At 39.2% G+C, this 12,967-nt stretch overlaps 1 protein-coding gene across 6 annotated transcripts in view; it reads left to right on the top strand.

The window, feature by feature from the left end:
• The window catches only part of RBL2 (RB transcriptional corepressor like 2), a 53,856-nt gene that overhangs the window by 21,137 nt on the left and 19,752 nt on the right, over positions 1-12,967 (top strand). For all 6 annotated transcript variants that reach the window (XM_059668053.1, XM_059668055.1, XM_059668054.1 and 3 more), the window contains 10 exons: positions 1,306-1,443; positions 2,511-2,675; positions 3,129-3,240; positions 4,000-4,269; positions 4,468-4,745; positions 4,831-5,007; positions 5,675-5,746; positions 6,818-6,923; positions 7,730-7,935; positions 8,510-8,674. In XM_059668053.1, coding sequence (XP_059524036.1) covers positions 1,306-1,443; positions 2,511-2,675; positions 3,129-3,240; positions 4,000-4,269; positions 4,468-4,745; positions 4,831-5,007; positions 5,675-5,746; positions 6,818-6,923; positions 7,730-7,935; positions 8,510-8,674 — 1,689 coding nt within the window. The remainder of the gene's footprint in view (positions 1-1,305; positions 1,444-2,510; positions 2,676-3,128; positions 3,241-3,999; positions 4,270-4,467; positions 4,746-4,830; positions 5,008-5,674; positions 5,747-6,817; positions 6,924-7,729; positions 7,936-8,509; positions 8,675-12,967) is intronic.

Below are 12,967 nucleotides of genomic sequence, written 5' to 3'. Positions count from 1 at the left end.
ATGGTGGTAGGAATTTAAAAGACTGTTTTATGACAAATTTTTAAACTTTGAAACACATACAGAAGAATTACAGTAGTTTAGCGGTTGATAGTAAGTAGATACCTGTATACTCACCTAAGGAACGTATTTTTAAAAAAATTTTTGTTGTAGTAAAAAATACATAAAATATGCTATCTTAGCATTTTTCAGTGTGCAGTTCACTGGCATTAACTATTCCCAATGTTGTGCATCCCCCTCAACACTAGCCATCTTCACAGTTTTTTATTATCCCAAACTGATAGTTTATGCCTATAAATAATGACTTCCCACTCACTCCTCCCTTTAGCCCCTGGTAACTTCTGTTCTTCTTTCTCTATGCATTTACCTATTTTAGGTACCTTAGATGGTCATACAATATTTGTTCTTTTGTGTCTGGCCTATGTTACTCAGCATTATGTTTTCAAGGTTCATCCATGTTGTCGCATGTGTCAGAATCTTATTCCTTTTTAATGATGAATAATATTGTATGCATAGACACCACATATATGTGTATGTTACATTTTGTTTACCACTAATCTGTTGATGGACATTGAGTTGTTTCCACCTTTTGGCTATTATGAATAATGCTGTTATAAACATTGGTGTACAAGCATTTATTTGAGTCTCTGCTTTCAATTCTTTTTGGTATATACTCTGAGTATAAATTATATCAGATATCTGATTTACAAATATTTACCCCCATTCTTTGGGTTGTCTTTTCACATTATTGATGGTGTTTTTTGATACACAAAGGTTTTAATTTTAATGAAGTCTAATTTACCTATTTTTTGCTCTTGTTGGCTATGCTTTTTGTGTCTATATAACTTTTTAGTTTTAAAAAATATATAATTTTAGGAAATAAATAAGCAAAGAAAAAGTACATGTGAAAATCATCTGTGATTATATCACCCTGAATAAGCATGTTGACCATCTAGCCAAGTCACCTGTCCTCCTTCCAGCCATCTTTTTATGACAGTGGCCTCTGACTGTAATGCTAGTGTGTAACATCTTTCCAGATCATTAGTCTTCTAAGCATCAGAGTGTATGTATATTTTAATTAGGGATGTAATTTTTTGTATTAACTATATTTCATGATATATAAGATTTTTGAAAGTTGCTAAAAAATGGACTTATTTATAAAGTTAAAAGTTTCGTAAGAAAAGAAGCACATACTACTCACTAATTCAGAGAATAAGACTTTTTGGTATTTTTTATTTAACTTGACTGGGTATAAAATGTCTTATCAGAGTAGACTAATGTTTCTGCATGTTAATAACTGTTTTACAGGGCATTCTGGAACAAGATGCATTCCACAGATCACTCTTGGCCTGCTGCCTCGAGGTTGTCACTTTTTCTTATAAGCCTCCTGGGAATTTTCCATTCATTACCGAGATATTTGATGTGCCACTTTATCACTTTTATAAGGTATTTTTAAAGATCTGATAATAATGAGAAAATTATAGATGAAACCAACTTCCTATTGTTAGCCATCTAGTTCATTTTAATATCTAAGTACATTTATTTTTAATTACATTTATTAATAATTTCTAATGTATTTGGGGAGCAGAGAAGAAATAGAGTCCTAAGAACTATATAAATTCTTTTACTGTACAATAAAGACCTATGCTTAGCAAGTTTCATTTTATTCCTTACATTTCATAAAGGCTTTTAAGATACTTTCATTTTATGAGCTTAAGGTTTTAAAAAAAATAGCAAACCTATCACTCGCTTATCTTACAGAGCAATCTTTTTTATGGAATTTAATATTGAATGTGTCTTTCAGAAACAAAAATCCTCTTTGATGTGATTATAGAGGCACAGAGGAAGGGCATTGACTAGTTGTTTCCTTCTTGATACTAACTGAGTGTATGAATTTATTTAATTCAGCTACAGCAGTCAAAACGTTTTTATAGTGGCAGAGATTGAATGTTTAGAGGTTTTGTGTTTTTTTTTAATATATTTTATTGATTTTTTACAGAGAGGAAGGGAGAGAGATAGAGAGAGTTAGAAACATCGATGAGAGAGAAACATCGATCAGCTGCCTCCTGCACATCTACTGGGGATGTGCCCGCAACCCAGGTACATGCCCTTGACCGGAATCGAACCTGGGACCCTTCAGTCCGCAGGCCGACGCTCTATCCACTGAGCCAAACCGGTTTCGGCGAATGTTTAGAGTTTTTAAATACAAAATTTAAAGAGTAATGTTTCACTCTCAATAGATGAGACATTCTTTCATTTAAATGTTGAAATACAGCACTATGAAAAGATTTTACATAACTCATAAATGCAATTTAAATATTAATTATTTATAAAGGCAGAAGGGAAGAGCAGCTGTTTCAAAATAGTACTATTCTTTAAACTTACAATTTTTTATAAATTGTCTTTGTTATATCTATAAATATGTAAAAAAAGTTACCCTTTTTTTATACATATATATTTTTTATTATATTATTTTTTTAAATTATTAAACCAGGGCCTTTTCTCCACTTCAGGTGATAGAAGTGTTCATCCGGGCAGAAGATGGCCTTTGCAGAGAGGTGGTGAAACACCTCAATCAGATTGAAGAACAGATCTTGGATCATCTGGCCTGGAAGCCAGAGTCTCCGCTCTGGGACAGGATTAGAGAGAATGACAACCGAGTCCCCACCTGTGAAGAGGTTTGTGAGAGACCGTACGTCTTTCCGTAAGGAAAGTACATCAGTATCTAGTCTGCTCAGCACCTTCTTCCCAGGGCGCAGCTACATGTCATGTCTTCCTTGTGCAGAGTGAGCGGGTACAGCACCTGCATCAAATAGGAGACAAGATTCAGAATGACTGTGCGCTTGCCCCAGGTTTTCAGTGACGGGAAGAATTCAGTTCTGCCGTGATCTCTTAATCAAGTTTCTCTACCTTAGATGCTTGATATCTAATTCTCCACATCAGTAAGGACTGCTAATTCATATTTAATATCTAGTTACCAGATTTTGAAATGTTTAAGCCTGCCAGTGGAAAAGACAACTGATAGATGGAATAAGGGATGAGCCAAGACAGTTTAATTTTACCTTAGGTGATTATTGTATTTTTAATAATGCTTTTTGAATGATGGCATTCTGTGTGAACATTCTCTGTAGGTCATGCCACCGCAGAACCTGGAAAGAGCAGATGACATGTGTATGGCTGGCACCCCTTTGACTCCCAGAAGAGTGAGTGAAGTTCGTGCCGAGACCGGAGGGCTTGGAAGAAGTAAGTTTAAATACTAAGGCTCATAGATGGGGTCTAATATCTGGGGATTTGACTTCCATCTAAACCTGCAAGTGAAGTTCATAGGGCATAAACAGGGTGTCCCCCAAAAATGTGTGTGTACATTTGAAAATGAACAGTATTTTAATAAACACCACCTTTATAATTATTCTACACGTGTAGACATTTTTTGGGGACACACTGTATTTCTCAATAAAGTTGTTTTAAAAAATTAAACTAAGCTTAATTGAATAAAAAACATGCATGTCCATTCTTTCTAAAGGACATTATTGAGTTTTAGTAATTTTCTGTATTTGGACAAAGATGAAGATTCATAAAACGGGGGGAAAATGCTCCCAGATGGGGATATCAAATCCATCAGGTCCCCTTATCAAGTAGTGGGTTTATGTCAAAATCACATTTTACATGAGCATCAGGTAGAAATTGAATATGGTTAAAAATATCGTGGAAAAATAGAACAATTCTTTAAATTGCCCCTCGCTCATCAAGGCCCTGAAGTAGTGGAGGGCAAAGCCTCATTTCATTTAGCAGAAGGTGGAGTGAGGAAGGGAGTCCTGAGAGACAGACAGAGAAAAATCTTTCTTTAAATTTTGCTCATAGTAGTGTTCAGCGGAATTATTACTATGATGTGACTCCTGTAATTTTTGTTGGCTTTTAACTTAGTTTTTGTGCACTAATAACAGCTTGGATGAGTCCTCTCCTTCTCCCTGAGTGAAGTGGTTTGATTTTTTTTGGCTCTAGGCATCACCTCTCCAACCACATTATATGAGAGGTACAGCTCCCCAACCGCCAGCTCCACCCGAAGACGGCTCTTCGTCGAGAACGACAGCCCCTCTGACAGAGGAGCACCCGGACGCGGGCCCCCACAGCCCCTGGTCAGTGCTGTCCCCGTGCAGAATGTGCCTGGGGAGGCGGTTCCTGTCACACCAGTTCCTGGACAGACTTTGGTCACCATGGCAACAGCCACAGTCACAGCCAACAATGGACAAACTGTGACCATTCCTGTACAAGGTAAGGCAGGCTGAGTTGGATATCGAGTTCTTTCTCTGTGGCATTCATTGGAAAGTTACCTGGGATTCGGCTGGAATGATGATGCAACAAGCATTTAGAGGGGAGAGGGTTAGGAGGGGGAGGAATTGGAAACGCTGCCTGGGGAACCTTGTATTATCAGCATTTCCTTTGTGCTTTTTTCTTTGTAACAAACGACAGGTATTGCCAATGAAAATGGAGGGATAACTTTCTTCCCGGTCCAAGTCAATGTTGGGGGGCAGGCATCAGCCGTGACGGGCTCCATGCAGCCCCTCAGTGCCCAGGCCCTGGCTGGGAACTTGAGCTCTCAACAGGTGACAGGAACCAGCTTGCAAGTCCCGGGGCAGGTGGCCATTCAGCAGCTCTCCCCAGGGGCACAGCAGAAGCAAGGCCCCCCCTTACCCAGCGGCAGCGGCAGGCCCAGGAAGACCAGCTCTTTATCGCTGTTCTTTAGAAAGGTAACTTTTCATGTCTTCTCACCGGTCATGCGTTTGGGGAATGTGTTAGATAAACAGGTTCTGAGATGGTTTTTTTATCTACCAGGTTTACCACTTAGCAGGTGTCCGCCTTCGGGATCTTTGTGCTAAGCTGGATATTTCAGATGAGCTAAGGAAAAAAATCTGGACCTGCTTTGAATTCTCCATAGTTCAGTGTCCTGAACTTATGATGGACAGACACCTGGACCAGTTGTTAATGTGTGCCATTTATGTGATGGCAAAGGTGAGTACTTCGGACTATAAAAGGAAAAAGATAATTCCCTACTCTCAGGGGAAAAAAAATTCTTTATCCTCACCTGAGGATTTTTTCCATTGATTTTTTTTGAGAGAGGAAGGGATAGAGACACAGACACATCAATTGGTTGTCTCCCATACTCACCCAGACTGGGGCTGGGTATCGAACCCACGACATTTGGTACATGGGCTGGTGCTCTAACCACTGTACATATTGGCCCAGACATCTGTGATTATATATTCATTTCTTTTAATTTTTGAAAGATCACTGTTGGATACTGGAATCTTTAGATTTTTTACTTTGAGCAATTTTAATATGTTGTTTGACTGCCTCTTTGCCTGCATAGTTTCTGAGTAGAAGTTGTCTATTATTTTACTGGGATTCTGTAGTAAGTGAAATGCCGTTTTCTCGCTCTCGTGAAATGTTATGCCAGGTCTTGGTTTAGGTACCATTTACCACCTCTAATGTTGCTGAATTTTAAGTTTTCTTTCATAGATATTTCTTCACTTGTTGTGTGCCTTAGGACCATTTGCAGATTTTAAGTGACTAATTTTAATAGAATTTTCACCAGTTTCACTGTGGAGCAAGTGTATAGTGCTTACAGTTTGTTGCTGGAAGTCCATCGCTCTCACAAAATACTCTTATTCTTTTCCAGGTCACAAAAGAGGACAAGTCCTTCCAGAACATTATGCGTTGTTACAGGACTCAGCCACAGGCCCGGAGCCAGGTAACTTACTCCTCTTAGGGTTGAAAATAAAGCTTCACGTCTTTGAGAAACACAAAAAGTCAACCCGAGTTGTTTCTGTAGCCTTTTCCCCAGCCTTTACTTTAAAGGAAGTCTTTAGTTTCATCAGCAGTTCTCAACCTGTGGGTCGCGACCCCTTTGGCAGTCGAACCACCCTTTCACGGGTCGCCTAAGACCATCCTGCATATCAGATATTTACATTACGATTCATAACAGTAGCAACATTACAGTTATGAAGTAGCCACGAAAATAATTTTATGGTTGGGTCACAACATGAGGAACTGTATTTAAAGGGCCAGAAGGTTGAGAACCACTGGTTTAAGTTCTCTTCTCTCCTAAAGGCAATGACATGAAATAACAGACGCCTTAATTTAGCTAATCACAGGAAAGATGTAAACTAGAAGGTTGTTTGGTTTCTGTGCCACCTATCAGTCTGATTTAGGAAATATGGTACATTTAACCAAGACAACATCTAATGAAGATTTAAGACTCATTTTACCTGTAATATTATTCATCTACCTTAAAGGGGCAGGCGTGCGTGACATCTGTGATTGGCTTAGAACAGCCGTGGGCAAACTACGGCCCGCGGGCCGGATTCGGCCCGTTTGAAATGAATAAAACTAAAAAAAAAAAAAAAAAGACCGTACCCTTTTATGTAATGATGTTTACTTTGAATTTATATTAGTTCACACAAACGCTCCATCCATGCTTTTGTTTCGGCCCTCCGGTCCAGTTTAAGAACCCATTGTGGCCCTCGAGTCAAAAAGTTTGCCCACCCCTGGCTTAGAATGCCTTGGCTTTATGGTTGGGTCCTATCCTGCTCTGTGGCATTGTAGGCTGTACTTGGAATTTCAAGCAGCAGGCCCTGGTGTCCCCCTGGATCTGTTACATAACAGACATATGACCTTGGCTGCATTGATTAACTTCCCCTGAGGAGGAGAAATATTATTTCACAGGATTTTTGTGAGAATTAAATCACATGTCAAGGCCATGTGATCTAGGCTGTATTCCATAAATTGTCATTTCTGTCCCCTTCTCATGGTCTCCCTAAAGGTGTATAGAAGTGTTTTGATAAAAGGGAGAAGGAAAAGAAGAAATTCTGGCAGCAGTGAAAGCAGAAGCCATCAGAATTCTCCAACAGAACTAAACAAAGACAGAAGTAAGTGGGATCTTTGTGAACGCGTACAAAATAAAATTAACTTTAGGCCTAGAAGATTAAACAATTCCTAAAAGAAATTACTTCTAAGGAAACTAAGAATAAACTATATTATTGGGAAAGGATTTGTTGGAAGAAGAAATGATTCTAAATTTAGTGGCAACGTCGTTTGTCCTTTATCCCATAGTTTTTTTTTTGTTTTTTTTAAATATATTTTATTGATTTTTTACAGAGAGGAAGGGAGAAAGAGAGTTAGAAACATCGATGAGAGAGAAACATCGATCAGCCGCCTCCTGCATATCCCCTACTGGGGATATACCCGCAACCCAGGCACATGCCCCCGACCGGAATCGAACCCGGGACCCCTCAGTCCGCCGGCCGACGCTCTATCCACTGAGCCAAACTGGTTTCGGCAATCCCATAGTTTTGAGGCACATCATGCAAAACATTTTTCTCCAGGGGACTCAGGCAGGAATTTGCTGGCCTGCGTTTCAGGAAAGTCTGGCATGCCAGCCGAAACCGTGCTGTGGAAATGCCCTCCCTAATTTGCACCCCTTACTGCAGGGGCAGGTTCTGGAGACTTGGTGAAACTTACCAGTGATACCGTCTCCTTGTGCCCTACATTTATGGCCTGGGGGGAATGTTAGTACTTAATGTCTTACCTGCATGCGCTTTGCTCCCTGGTAAAAGCATTAATGCCCATTTGCTGCCATTATACAAGTAGAGCGGGTAGCTGTTTGTTTTTAAAAAGCAAATGCAGTGGGATAAAGGCAGTCTCTCTGTTTAACCCCTTGTTCTACCTGCCACAGCCAGTAGAGACTCCAGTCCTGTCATGAGGTCCAGCAGCACCTTGCCTGTCCCACAGCCCAGCAGCGCCCCTCCTACACCCACCCGCCTCACAGGCGCCAACAGTGACCTGGAGGAAGAGGAGAGGGGAGACCTCATCCAGTTCTACAACAGTGTCTACATCAAACAAATTAAAACATTTGCCCTGAAGTACTCACAGGCCAACATGGTAGGTTTGACGGGGATTATTTCATACTTTGTTTTCACTTTGGAGGGGCGAGGAATCACTTCTGTGTGAGCAGTTCCACATGTAAACCGGTTTGATTAATAATCCTCTTGTTAAGTGAAAGGGAGGGAGTCTAACAGAAAAGTGTGACTCATACAGTTTATAGTGTTGTGTCGCGTTAAACAAGAGGAGAAGGTACCTGGATTCCCTGTGGGGGACAGCAATACAGAGAATGCATGGGCTCCTGGCCAGAACTCAGCAGCTGTGGCAGCCGTGCTAGTTAGCTTTCCCCAGGCCTCTCGTTTCCTCCTCTAAGAAAAGGGCATGAGTGTCCCCAGCTGACAAGGTCGGTGTGGGATTGAATGACATAATGCACTAAAAGTGCTTAAAACAGGGGCTGGCACAAGCAAGCCCTTACATGGTTGCTGTTTGTATGCTTTGCTTTAGGTTTATTAGTTGGTGTCATTCATAAACCTAATGGTTTATTATCTTTTTACTCTTACAACAAAAATAACCACTTTCAAAAAGACCTGGTTAGAAACTGTGCTTAGCTAAGAAATGCTTTTTTTTTTCACAGACGGAGGCTCCTCCGCTGTCTCCCTACCCATTTGTAAGAGCAGGCTCCCCGCGCCGCGTGCAGCTGTCTCAGCACCATCCCGTCTACATTTCCCCGCATAAACACGAAATCGTGCTTTCTCCTCGAGAAAAGATTTTCTACTACTTCAGCAACAGTCCTTCCAAGGTGAGCCTGGCCCCTCTCGGCTTCTCCCACCCACAACCTGCTTAGGAGTCTAGAAACGGTGGATGGGAGCTTCCAGGGAAAAGTGGCCAGTTAGGTCCCAGTGGAGTGAAAACCAGGGGTTTTGGGGGGAGAATTTCAGAGTTGGAAATCAAGTTAAGGGACTTGGATTTATTTTCATTCTTTCCTTTTCCTGTTTGTGCATTTTTAACATTCTACTGTAAATCTGGGATTTTGTGGTTTTTATTCCATCTGTAAAATTTTTAAATCCCAAATTTTTTTAGGGAAAGAAAATTGGTTTCTCTAAACTGATGACCGAGTACCTGTTTCTGCGACAGGCAGTGTGTCTGTCCCCTGGCTCTGTCTTTGCTGGGGATGGACATTCTGCACAGCGCGGTGCTGGTCACGTAGCCTGGATTTGAGAGCCGCATCGGCCTCAGTCTGAGGCGGGACGGGGAGGGAAGCTTGCGTCAGGCTGGTGGTGAAAGTCAGCAGGCGGCCGAGTGTGCAAGGAAAGGGGCTCGGGAAGCAGCAGCCGCTGGGAATCAGGCTGTGGTGAGGAGTGCGGCTGGTCCCAAAGGCTGATGTGACATTGTATTTACAGATTGCACTCTCACAGATGTAAATATGATGAGAAATGGCCGATGGGGGAGGCCCTGTTAGAGAGTGAAGGAAACTGAACAGACCTGACAGCCACACGCAGTAGGTCCTACATGGGAAACTTGGCTGTAAAGCGCATTTTTGTGGGAAAACTTGATGTGGACTTTAATGTTGATATTTACCTTAAAGTTTCTGTTAAATTTCTTTGGTTTTGATGGTGGTACTGGATTATGTAGGAGAATATGCTTGAGGTAGTCAGAGATGCCCTGTTCCAGTGTCAGTAACTTACTTTCAAATGGTTCAACTATAAAAGATTATAGAGAGGACAAATGAGGTAAGTGTTAATCGATAATGGGTACTCAGTGTACTATTCTTCCAACTTTTCTGTAAGATTGAAATCTTTAAAAATAGAAAGTTAGGAAAATAAGTAAAAAAAATGTTCGAAAATATAATGGAAAAACTTCTATAAATAGCAGCAAAGTATCACATAGCTTGGAATAAATGTATCAAATTATTTAACTTGAATTAGCGGTTTTAAAAAATTGGAATTATACTAATGTTTCTGAATAGGAAGACCAAATATGAAAAAGATTTATAATTTCCTCAAATCGTTTCATAGGTTTAATCTAATGCCAATAATATTCACAGTACAATTATGTACTGTGAACAAAAATGGCAATAGCCCCTAAAAAAAACAGTTGGAGTTCGATGAAATGACTCTGACATTTCCTCTATTAGATTTTCCTCTTTTACCTATAACCGTATTAATCCAGTTGGAATTTAAGAGTTAAAGGGCTAAAAAATGGAAGGATGTATGGAAAAATAGCAATTAAATGTAAATGGTCTAAGAATACTAATTAAAAGGCAGAATTGTAACACTGGGTGAAAAAGCAAGACAGTTCCAACTATTTATTGCTTATGTGTAACACACTTTAAAGACACAGCTAGTTTAAAGGATTATAACCCCAAACTCCCATTAACTAATAAATAAAATGTAGATCCATGCGATGGAATATTACTCCAATAAAAAAGTACTGACACAGGCTACAGCCTTGCTGGACCTGGAACACATCCAGCTCAGGGAAGAAGCCAGTCCCAAGAGGATACACATGCATGATCCCTTTCTATGGAATGTCCAGAGGGCAGACTCACTGAAGCAGAAGTAGATTAGTGAGTGCTAACTGCTGGGGAAGTGGAAGGCACAGAGTTCTGAGCTGACGAAAGAGTGATGATTGCACAACTCCAGAGACATATTAAAAGCCGTGGGTTTGTACACTTCAAATAGATGAATTATATGGTATGTGAGTTACATCCCTATAAAGCTGTGTTTTTAAAAAAGTAAAAGGATAGAAAAAGTTATACTCTATTGACACTTATCAAAAGAAAGCTTGGATTGCTATATTAATATCTGAAGAGCAAAAAATATTACCAGTGCTAAGAAGGTCATTTCCTAATGATAAGGACATACAATCCTAAATAGAAAAAAAAGAACAAGTAGAGAAAATCAGTAAGGATATTCAGGATTCATTAATGTTGTTGACTAACTGGTGTTTACAGAGCATTCCAGTGGCACCAAGTACACATGGGACATTTACCAAGATAGAACACATTCTGGATCACAAAACAAGTCTCAATAAATTGTAAAGGATTCAGATAATGCATTTTCTCTGGAAAATCCCCAAATTTTTGGAAACTAAATTGTGTATTTCTGAATCAACATATCTAAATTTGTGAAATGCAGCAAAAACAGTGCTAAGAGGAAAAACTATAGTTCTAAACACCTATATAGGAAGAAAAAAGGTCTCAAGTTAGTGACTAAGCAATTTGAGAAAGAGCAGGAATCAGTGAAATAAACAACAGAAAGTAGAGAAAATAAAAGCCATTAAAAGTTAAAGGTTTTGGTTTTTTTGAGAAGATAAAAAAGATACATCTCTGTATAGACTAAGTAGGAAGGATAAAAAAACAACTTTGTGCCAATAAATGTGATAATACAGATAAAATGAACTAACTCCCTGAAAGACAAACTTCTAAAACAGTAAAAAGGAAGTAGTTTTAATAGCCCTATCCAACATTCATTCATGATAAAACTCTCAGGGGACTTCCTCAACCTGATAAAGAAGATATATATATTTAAAATTATCGCTAACCTCATACTTAATGGTAAAAGACTGGATGCCTTCCCTCTAAGATCAGGAAGAAGGCAGGGATCTCTGCTCTTCCCGCTCCTATTCAACATTGTAACTGTAGGTCCTGTCAGACACAACAAGGCAAGATAGAGAAGACGCACATGAAAACTGTCTCCATTCACAACATAGTTTTCTACACGGAAAAATCATAATCTACAAAAAGTTACTGGAACTAAAGATTAGGCAAGGTCCATAATTAACATACAAAAATCAAATATACGTATTTCTATATACCAGCAACGAGTAAGTAGAAGTAAAAGAATTTTAAACACTATACACAGCATTAAAAACTTAACACTTACAGTTAAGTCTGATAAAAGATGTGCAAGATTCGTATCCTGAAAACTACAGAATCTTGGTGAGAGAAGTTAAAGATTGAGAAAATGGAGATATATCATGTCCAAGAACTAGAAACATCAAGATCTGTTTTCTCCCACTTGATCTACAAATTCAACCCAATTCCTGTCAAAATCCTGGCAGAATTACTTATATAAGTTAAACTGGTTCCAAAACTTACATGAAAATGCAAAGGAACTAGAATAATTAAAACAATTTTGGAAAAATGAAACACACACACTGTCTGATTTCAAGACTTACGTTAAAGCCACAGTAATCAAGACGGTGTGTGGTACTGGTGAAAGTAGAGTAACAGATCAATAGAACAGAATCCAGAAACAGACCACACATTCAGGTGGGGCAAGTGTAGGTTTACAGTTGTGAGTACGCAGTTTATGCTTATTATTTATTGTATTATTTTCTATACGACCAATTGTAAACCTCTTTTGCCCCACCGTGTAAATGGCCAACTAATTTTCAACAAAGGTGCAAAAGCAATTCAGTGGAGAAAGGATGCCTTTTCAATAGTTGGTGCTGAAACAATTGGATACCTATATTCAAAAATAGTAAAGTTGCACCCAGACACTGTGCCATATACAAAAAATTAACTCAAAATGAACCACAGACCTAAACTATGAAACTTAAAAGTTAAACCATAGAAGCAAATCTTTGTGAACATGGGTTTAGATACAGCATCAATAGCACAATCTATAAAAGACTGACACATTAGATGATCAAAATTAAGATAGACAAGCCACAGACTGGAAGAAAATTTTACAGATCTCATAGCTGATAAAGGATCTGTACCTACAGTATGTAAAGGATTATCAAAACTCAAAAGGAAACCCAGATTTAAAAATGGGCAAAAGATTTTAACACACTTCACCTATTATCTGCCTATGAAAATGACTAAAATCTTAATCACAACAAACGCTGGCAGTGATGTAGAGCGATTGGAACTTATATTGCTGGTCAGAATACAGAATGGTATAGCAGAGACGTTATATCTGGAAAATAGAGTTAAACATACCTTTACCATATAACCAGTAATCCTCACTCCTAGGAATTTACCCATGTGGAATGAAAACTTAGGTTCATGCAAAACATGCTCATGAACGCTTATGACTTTATTCCTATTTACCAGACAGTAGAAAACCACCCCAGTGTCCTCCAG

This window comes from Myotis daubentonii, chromosome 15 (genome assembly GCF_963259705.1).
Source record: "Myotis daubentonii chromosome 15, mMyoDau2.1, whole genome shotgun sequence".
NCBI classification, from domain to species: domain Eukaryota; kingdom Metazoa; phylum Chordata; class Mammalia; order Chiroptera; family Vespertilionidae; genus Myotis; species Myotis daubentonii.
Note: the sequence above shows the minus strand (reverse complement) of the source record. Positions and strands in the feature narration are given on the sequence as shown.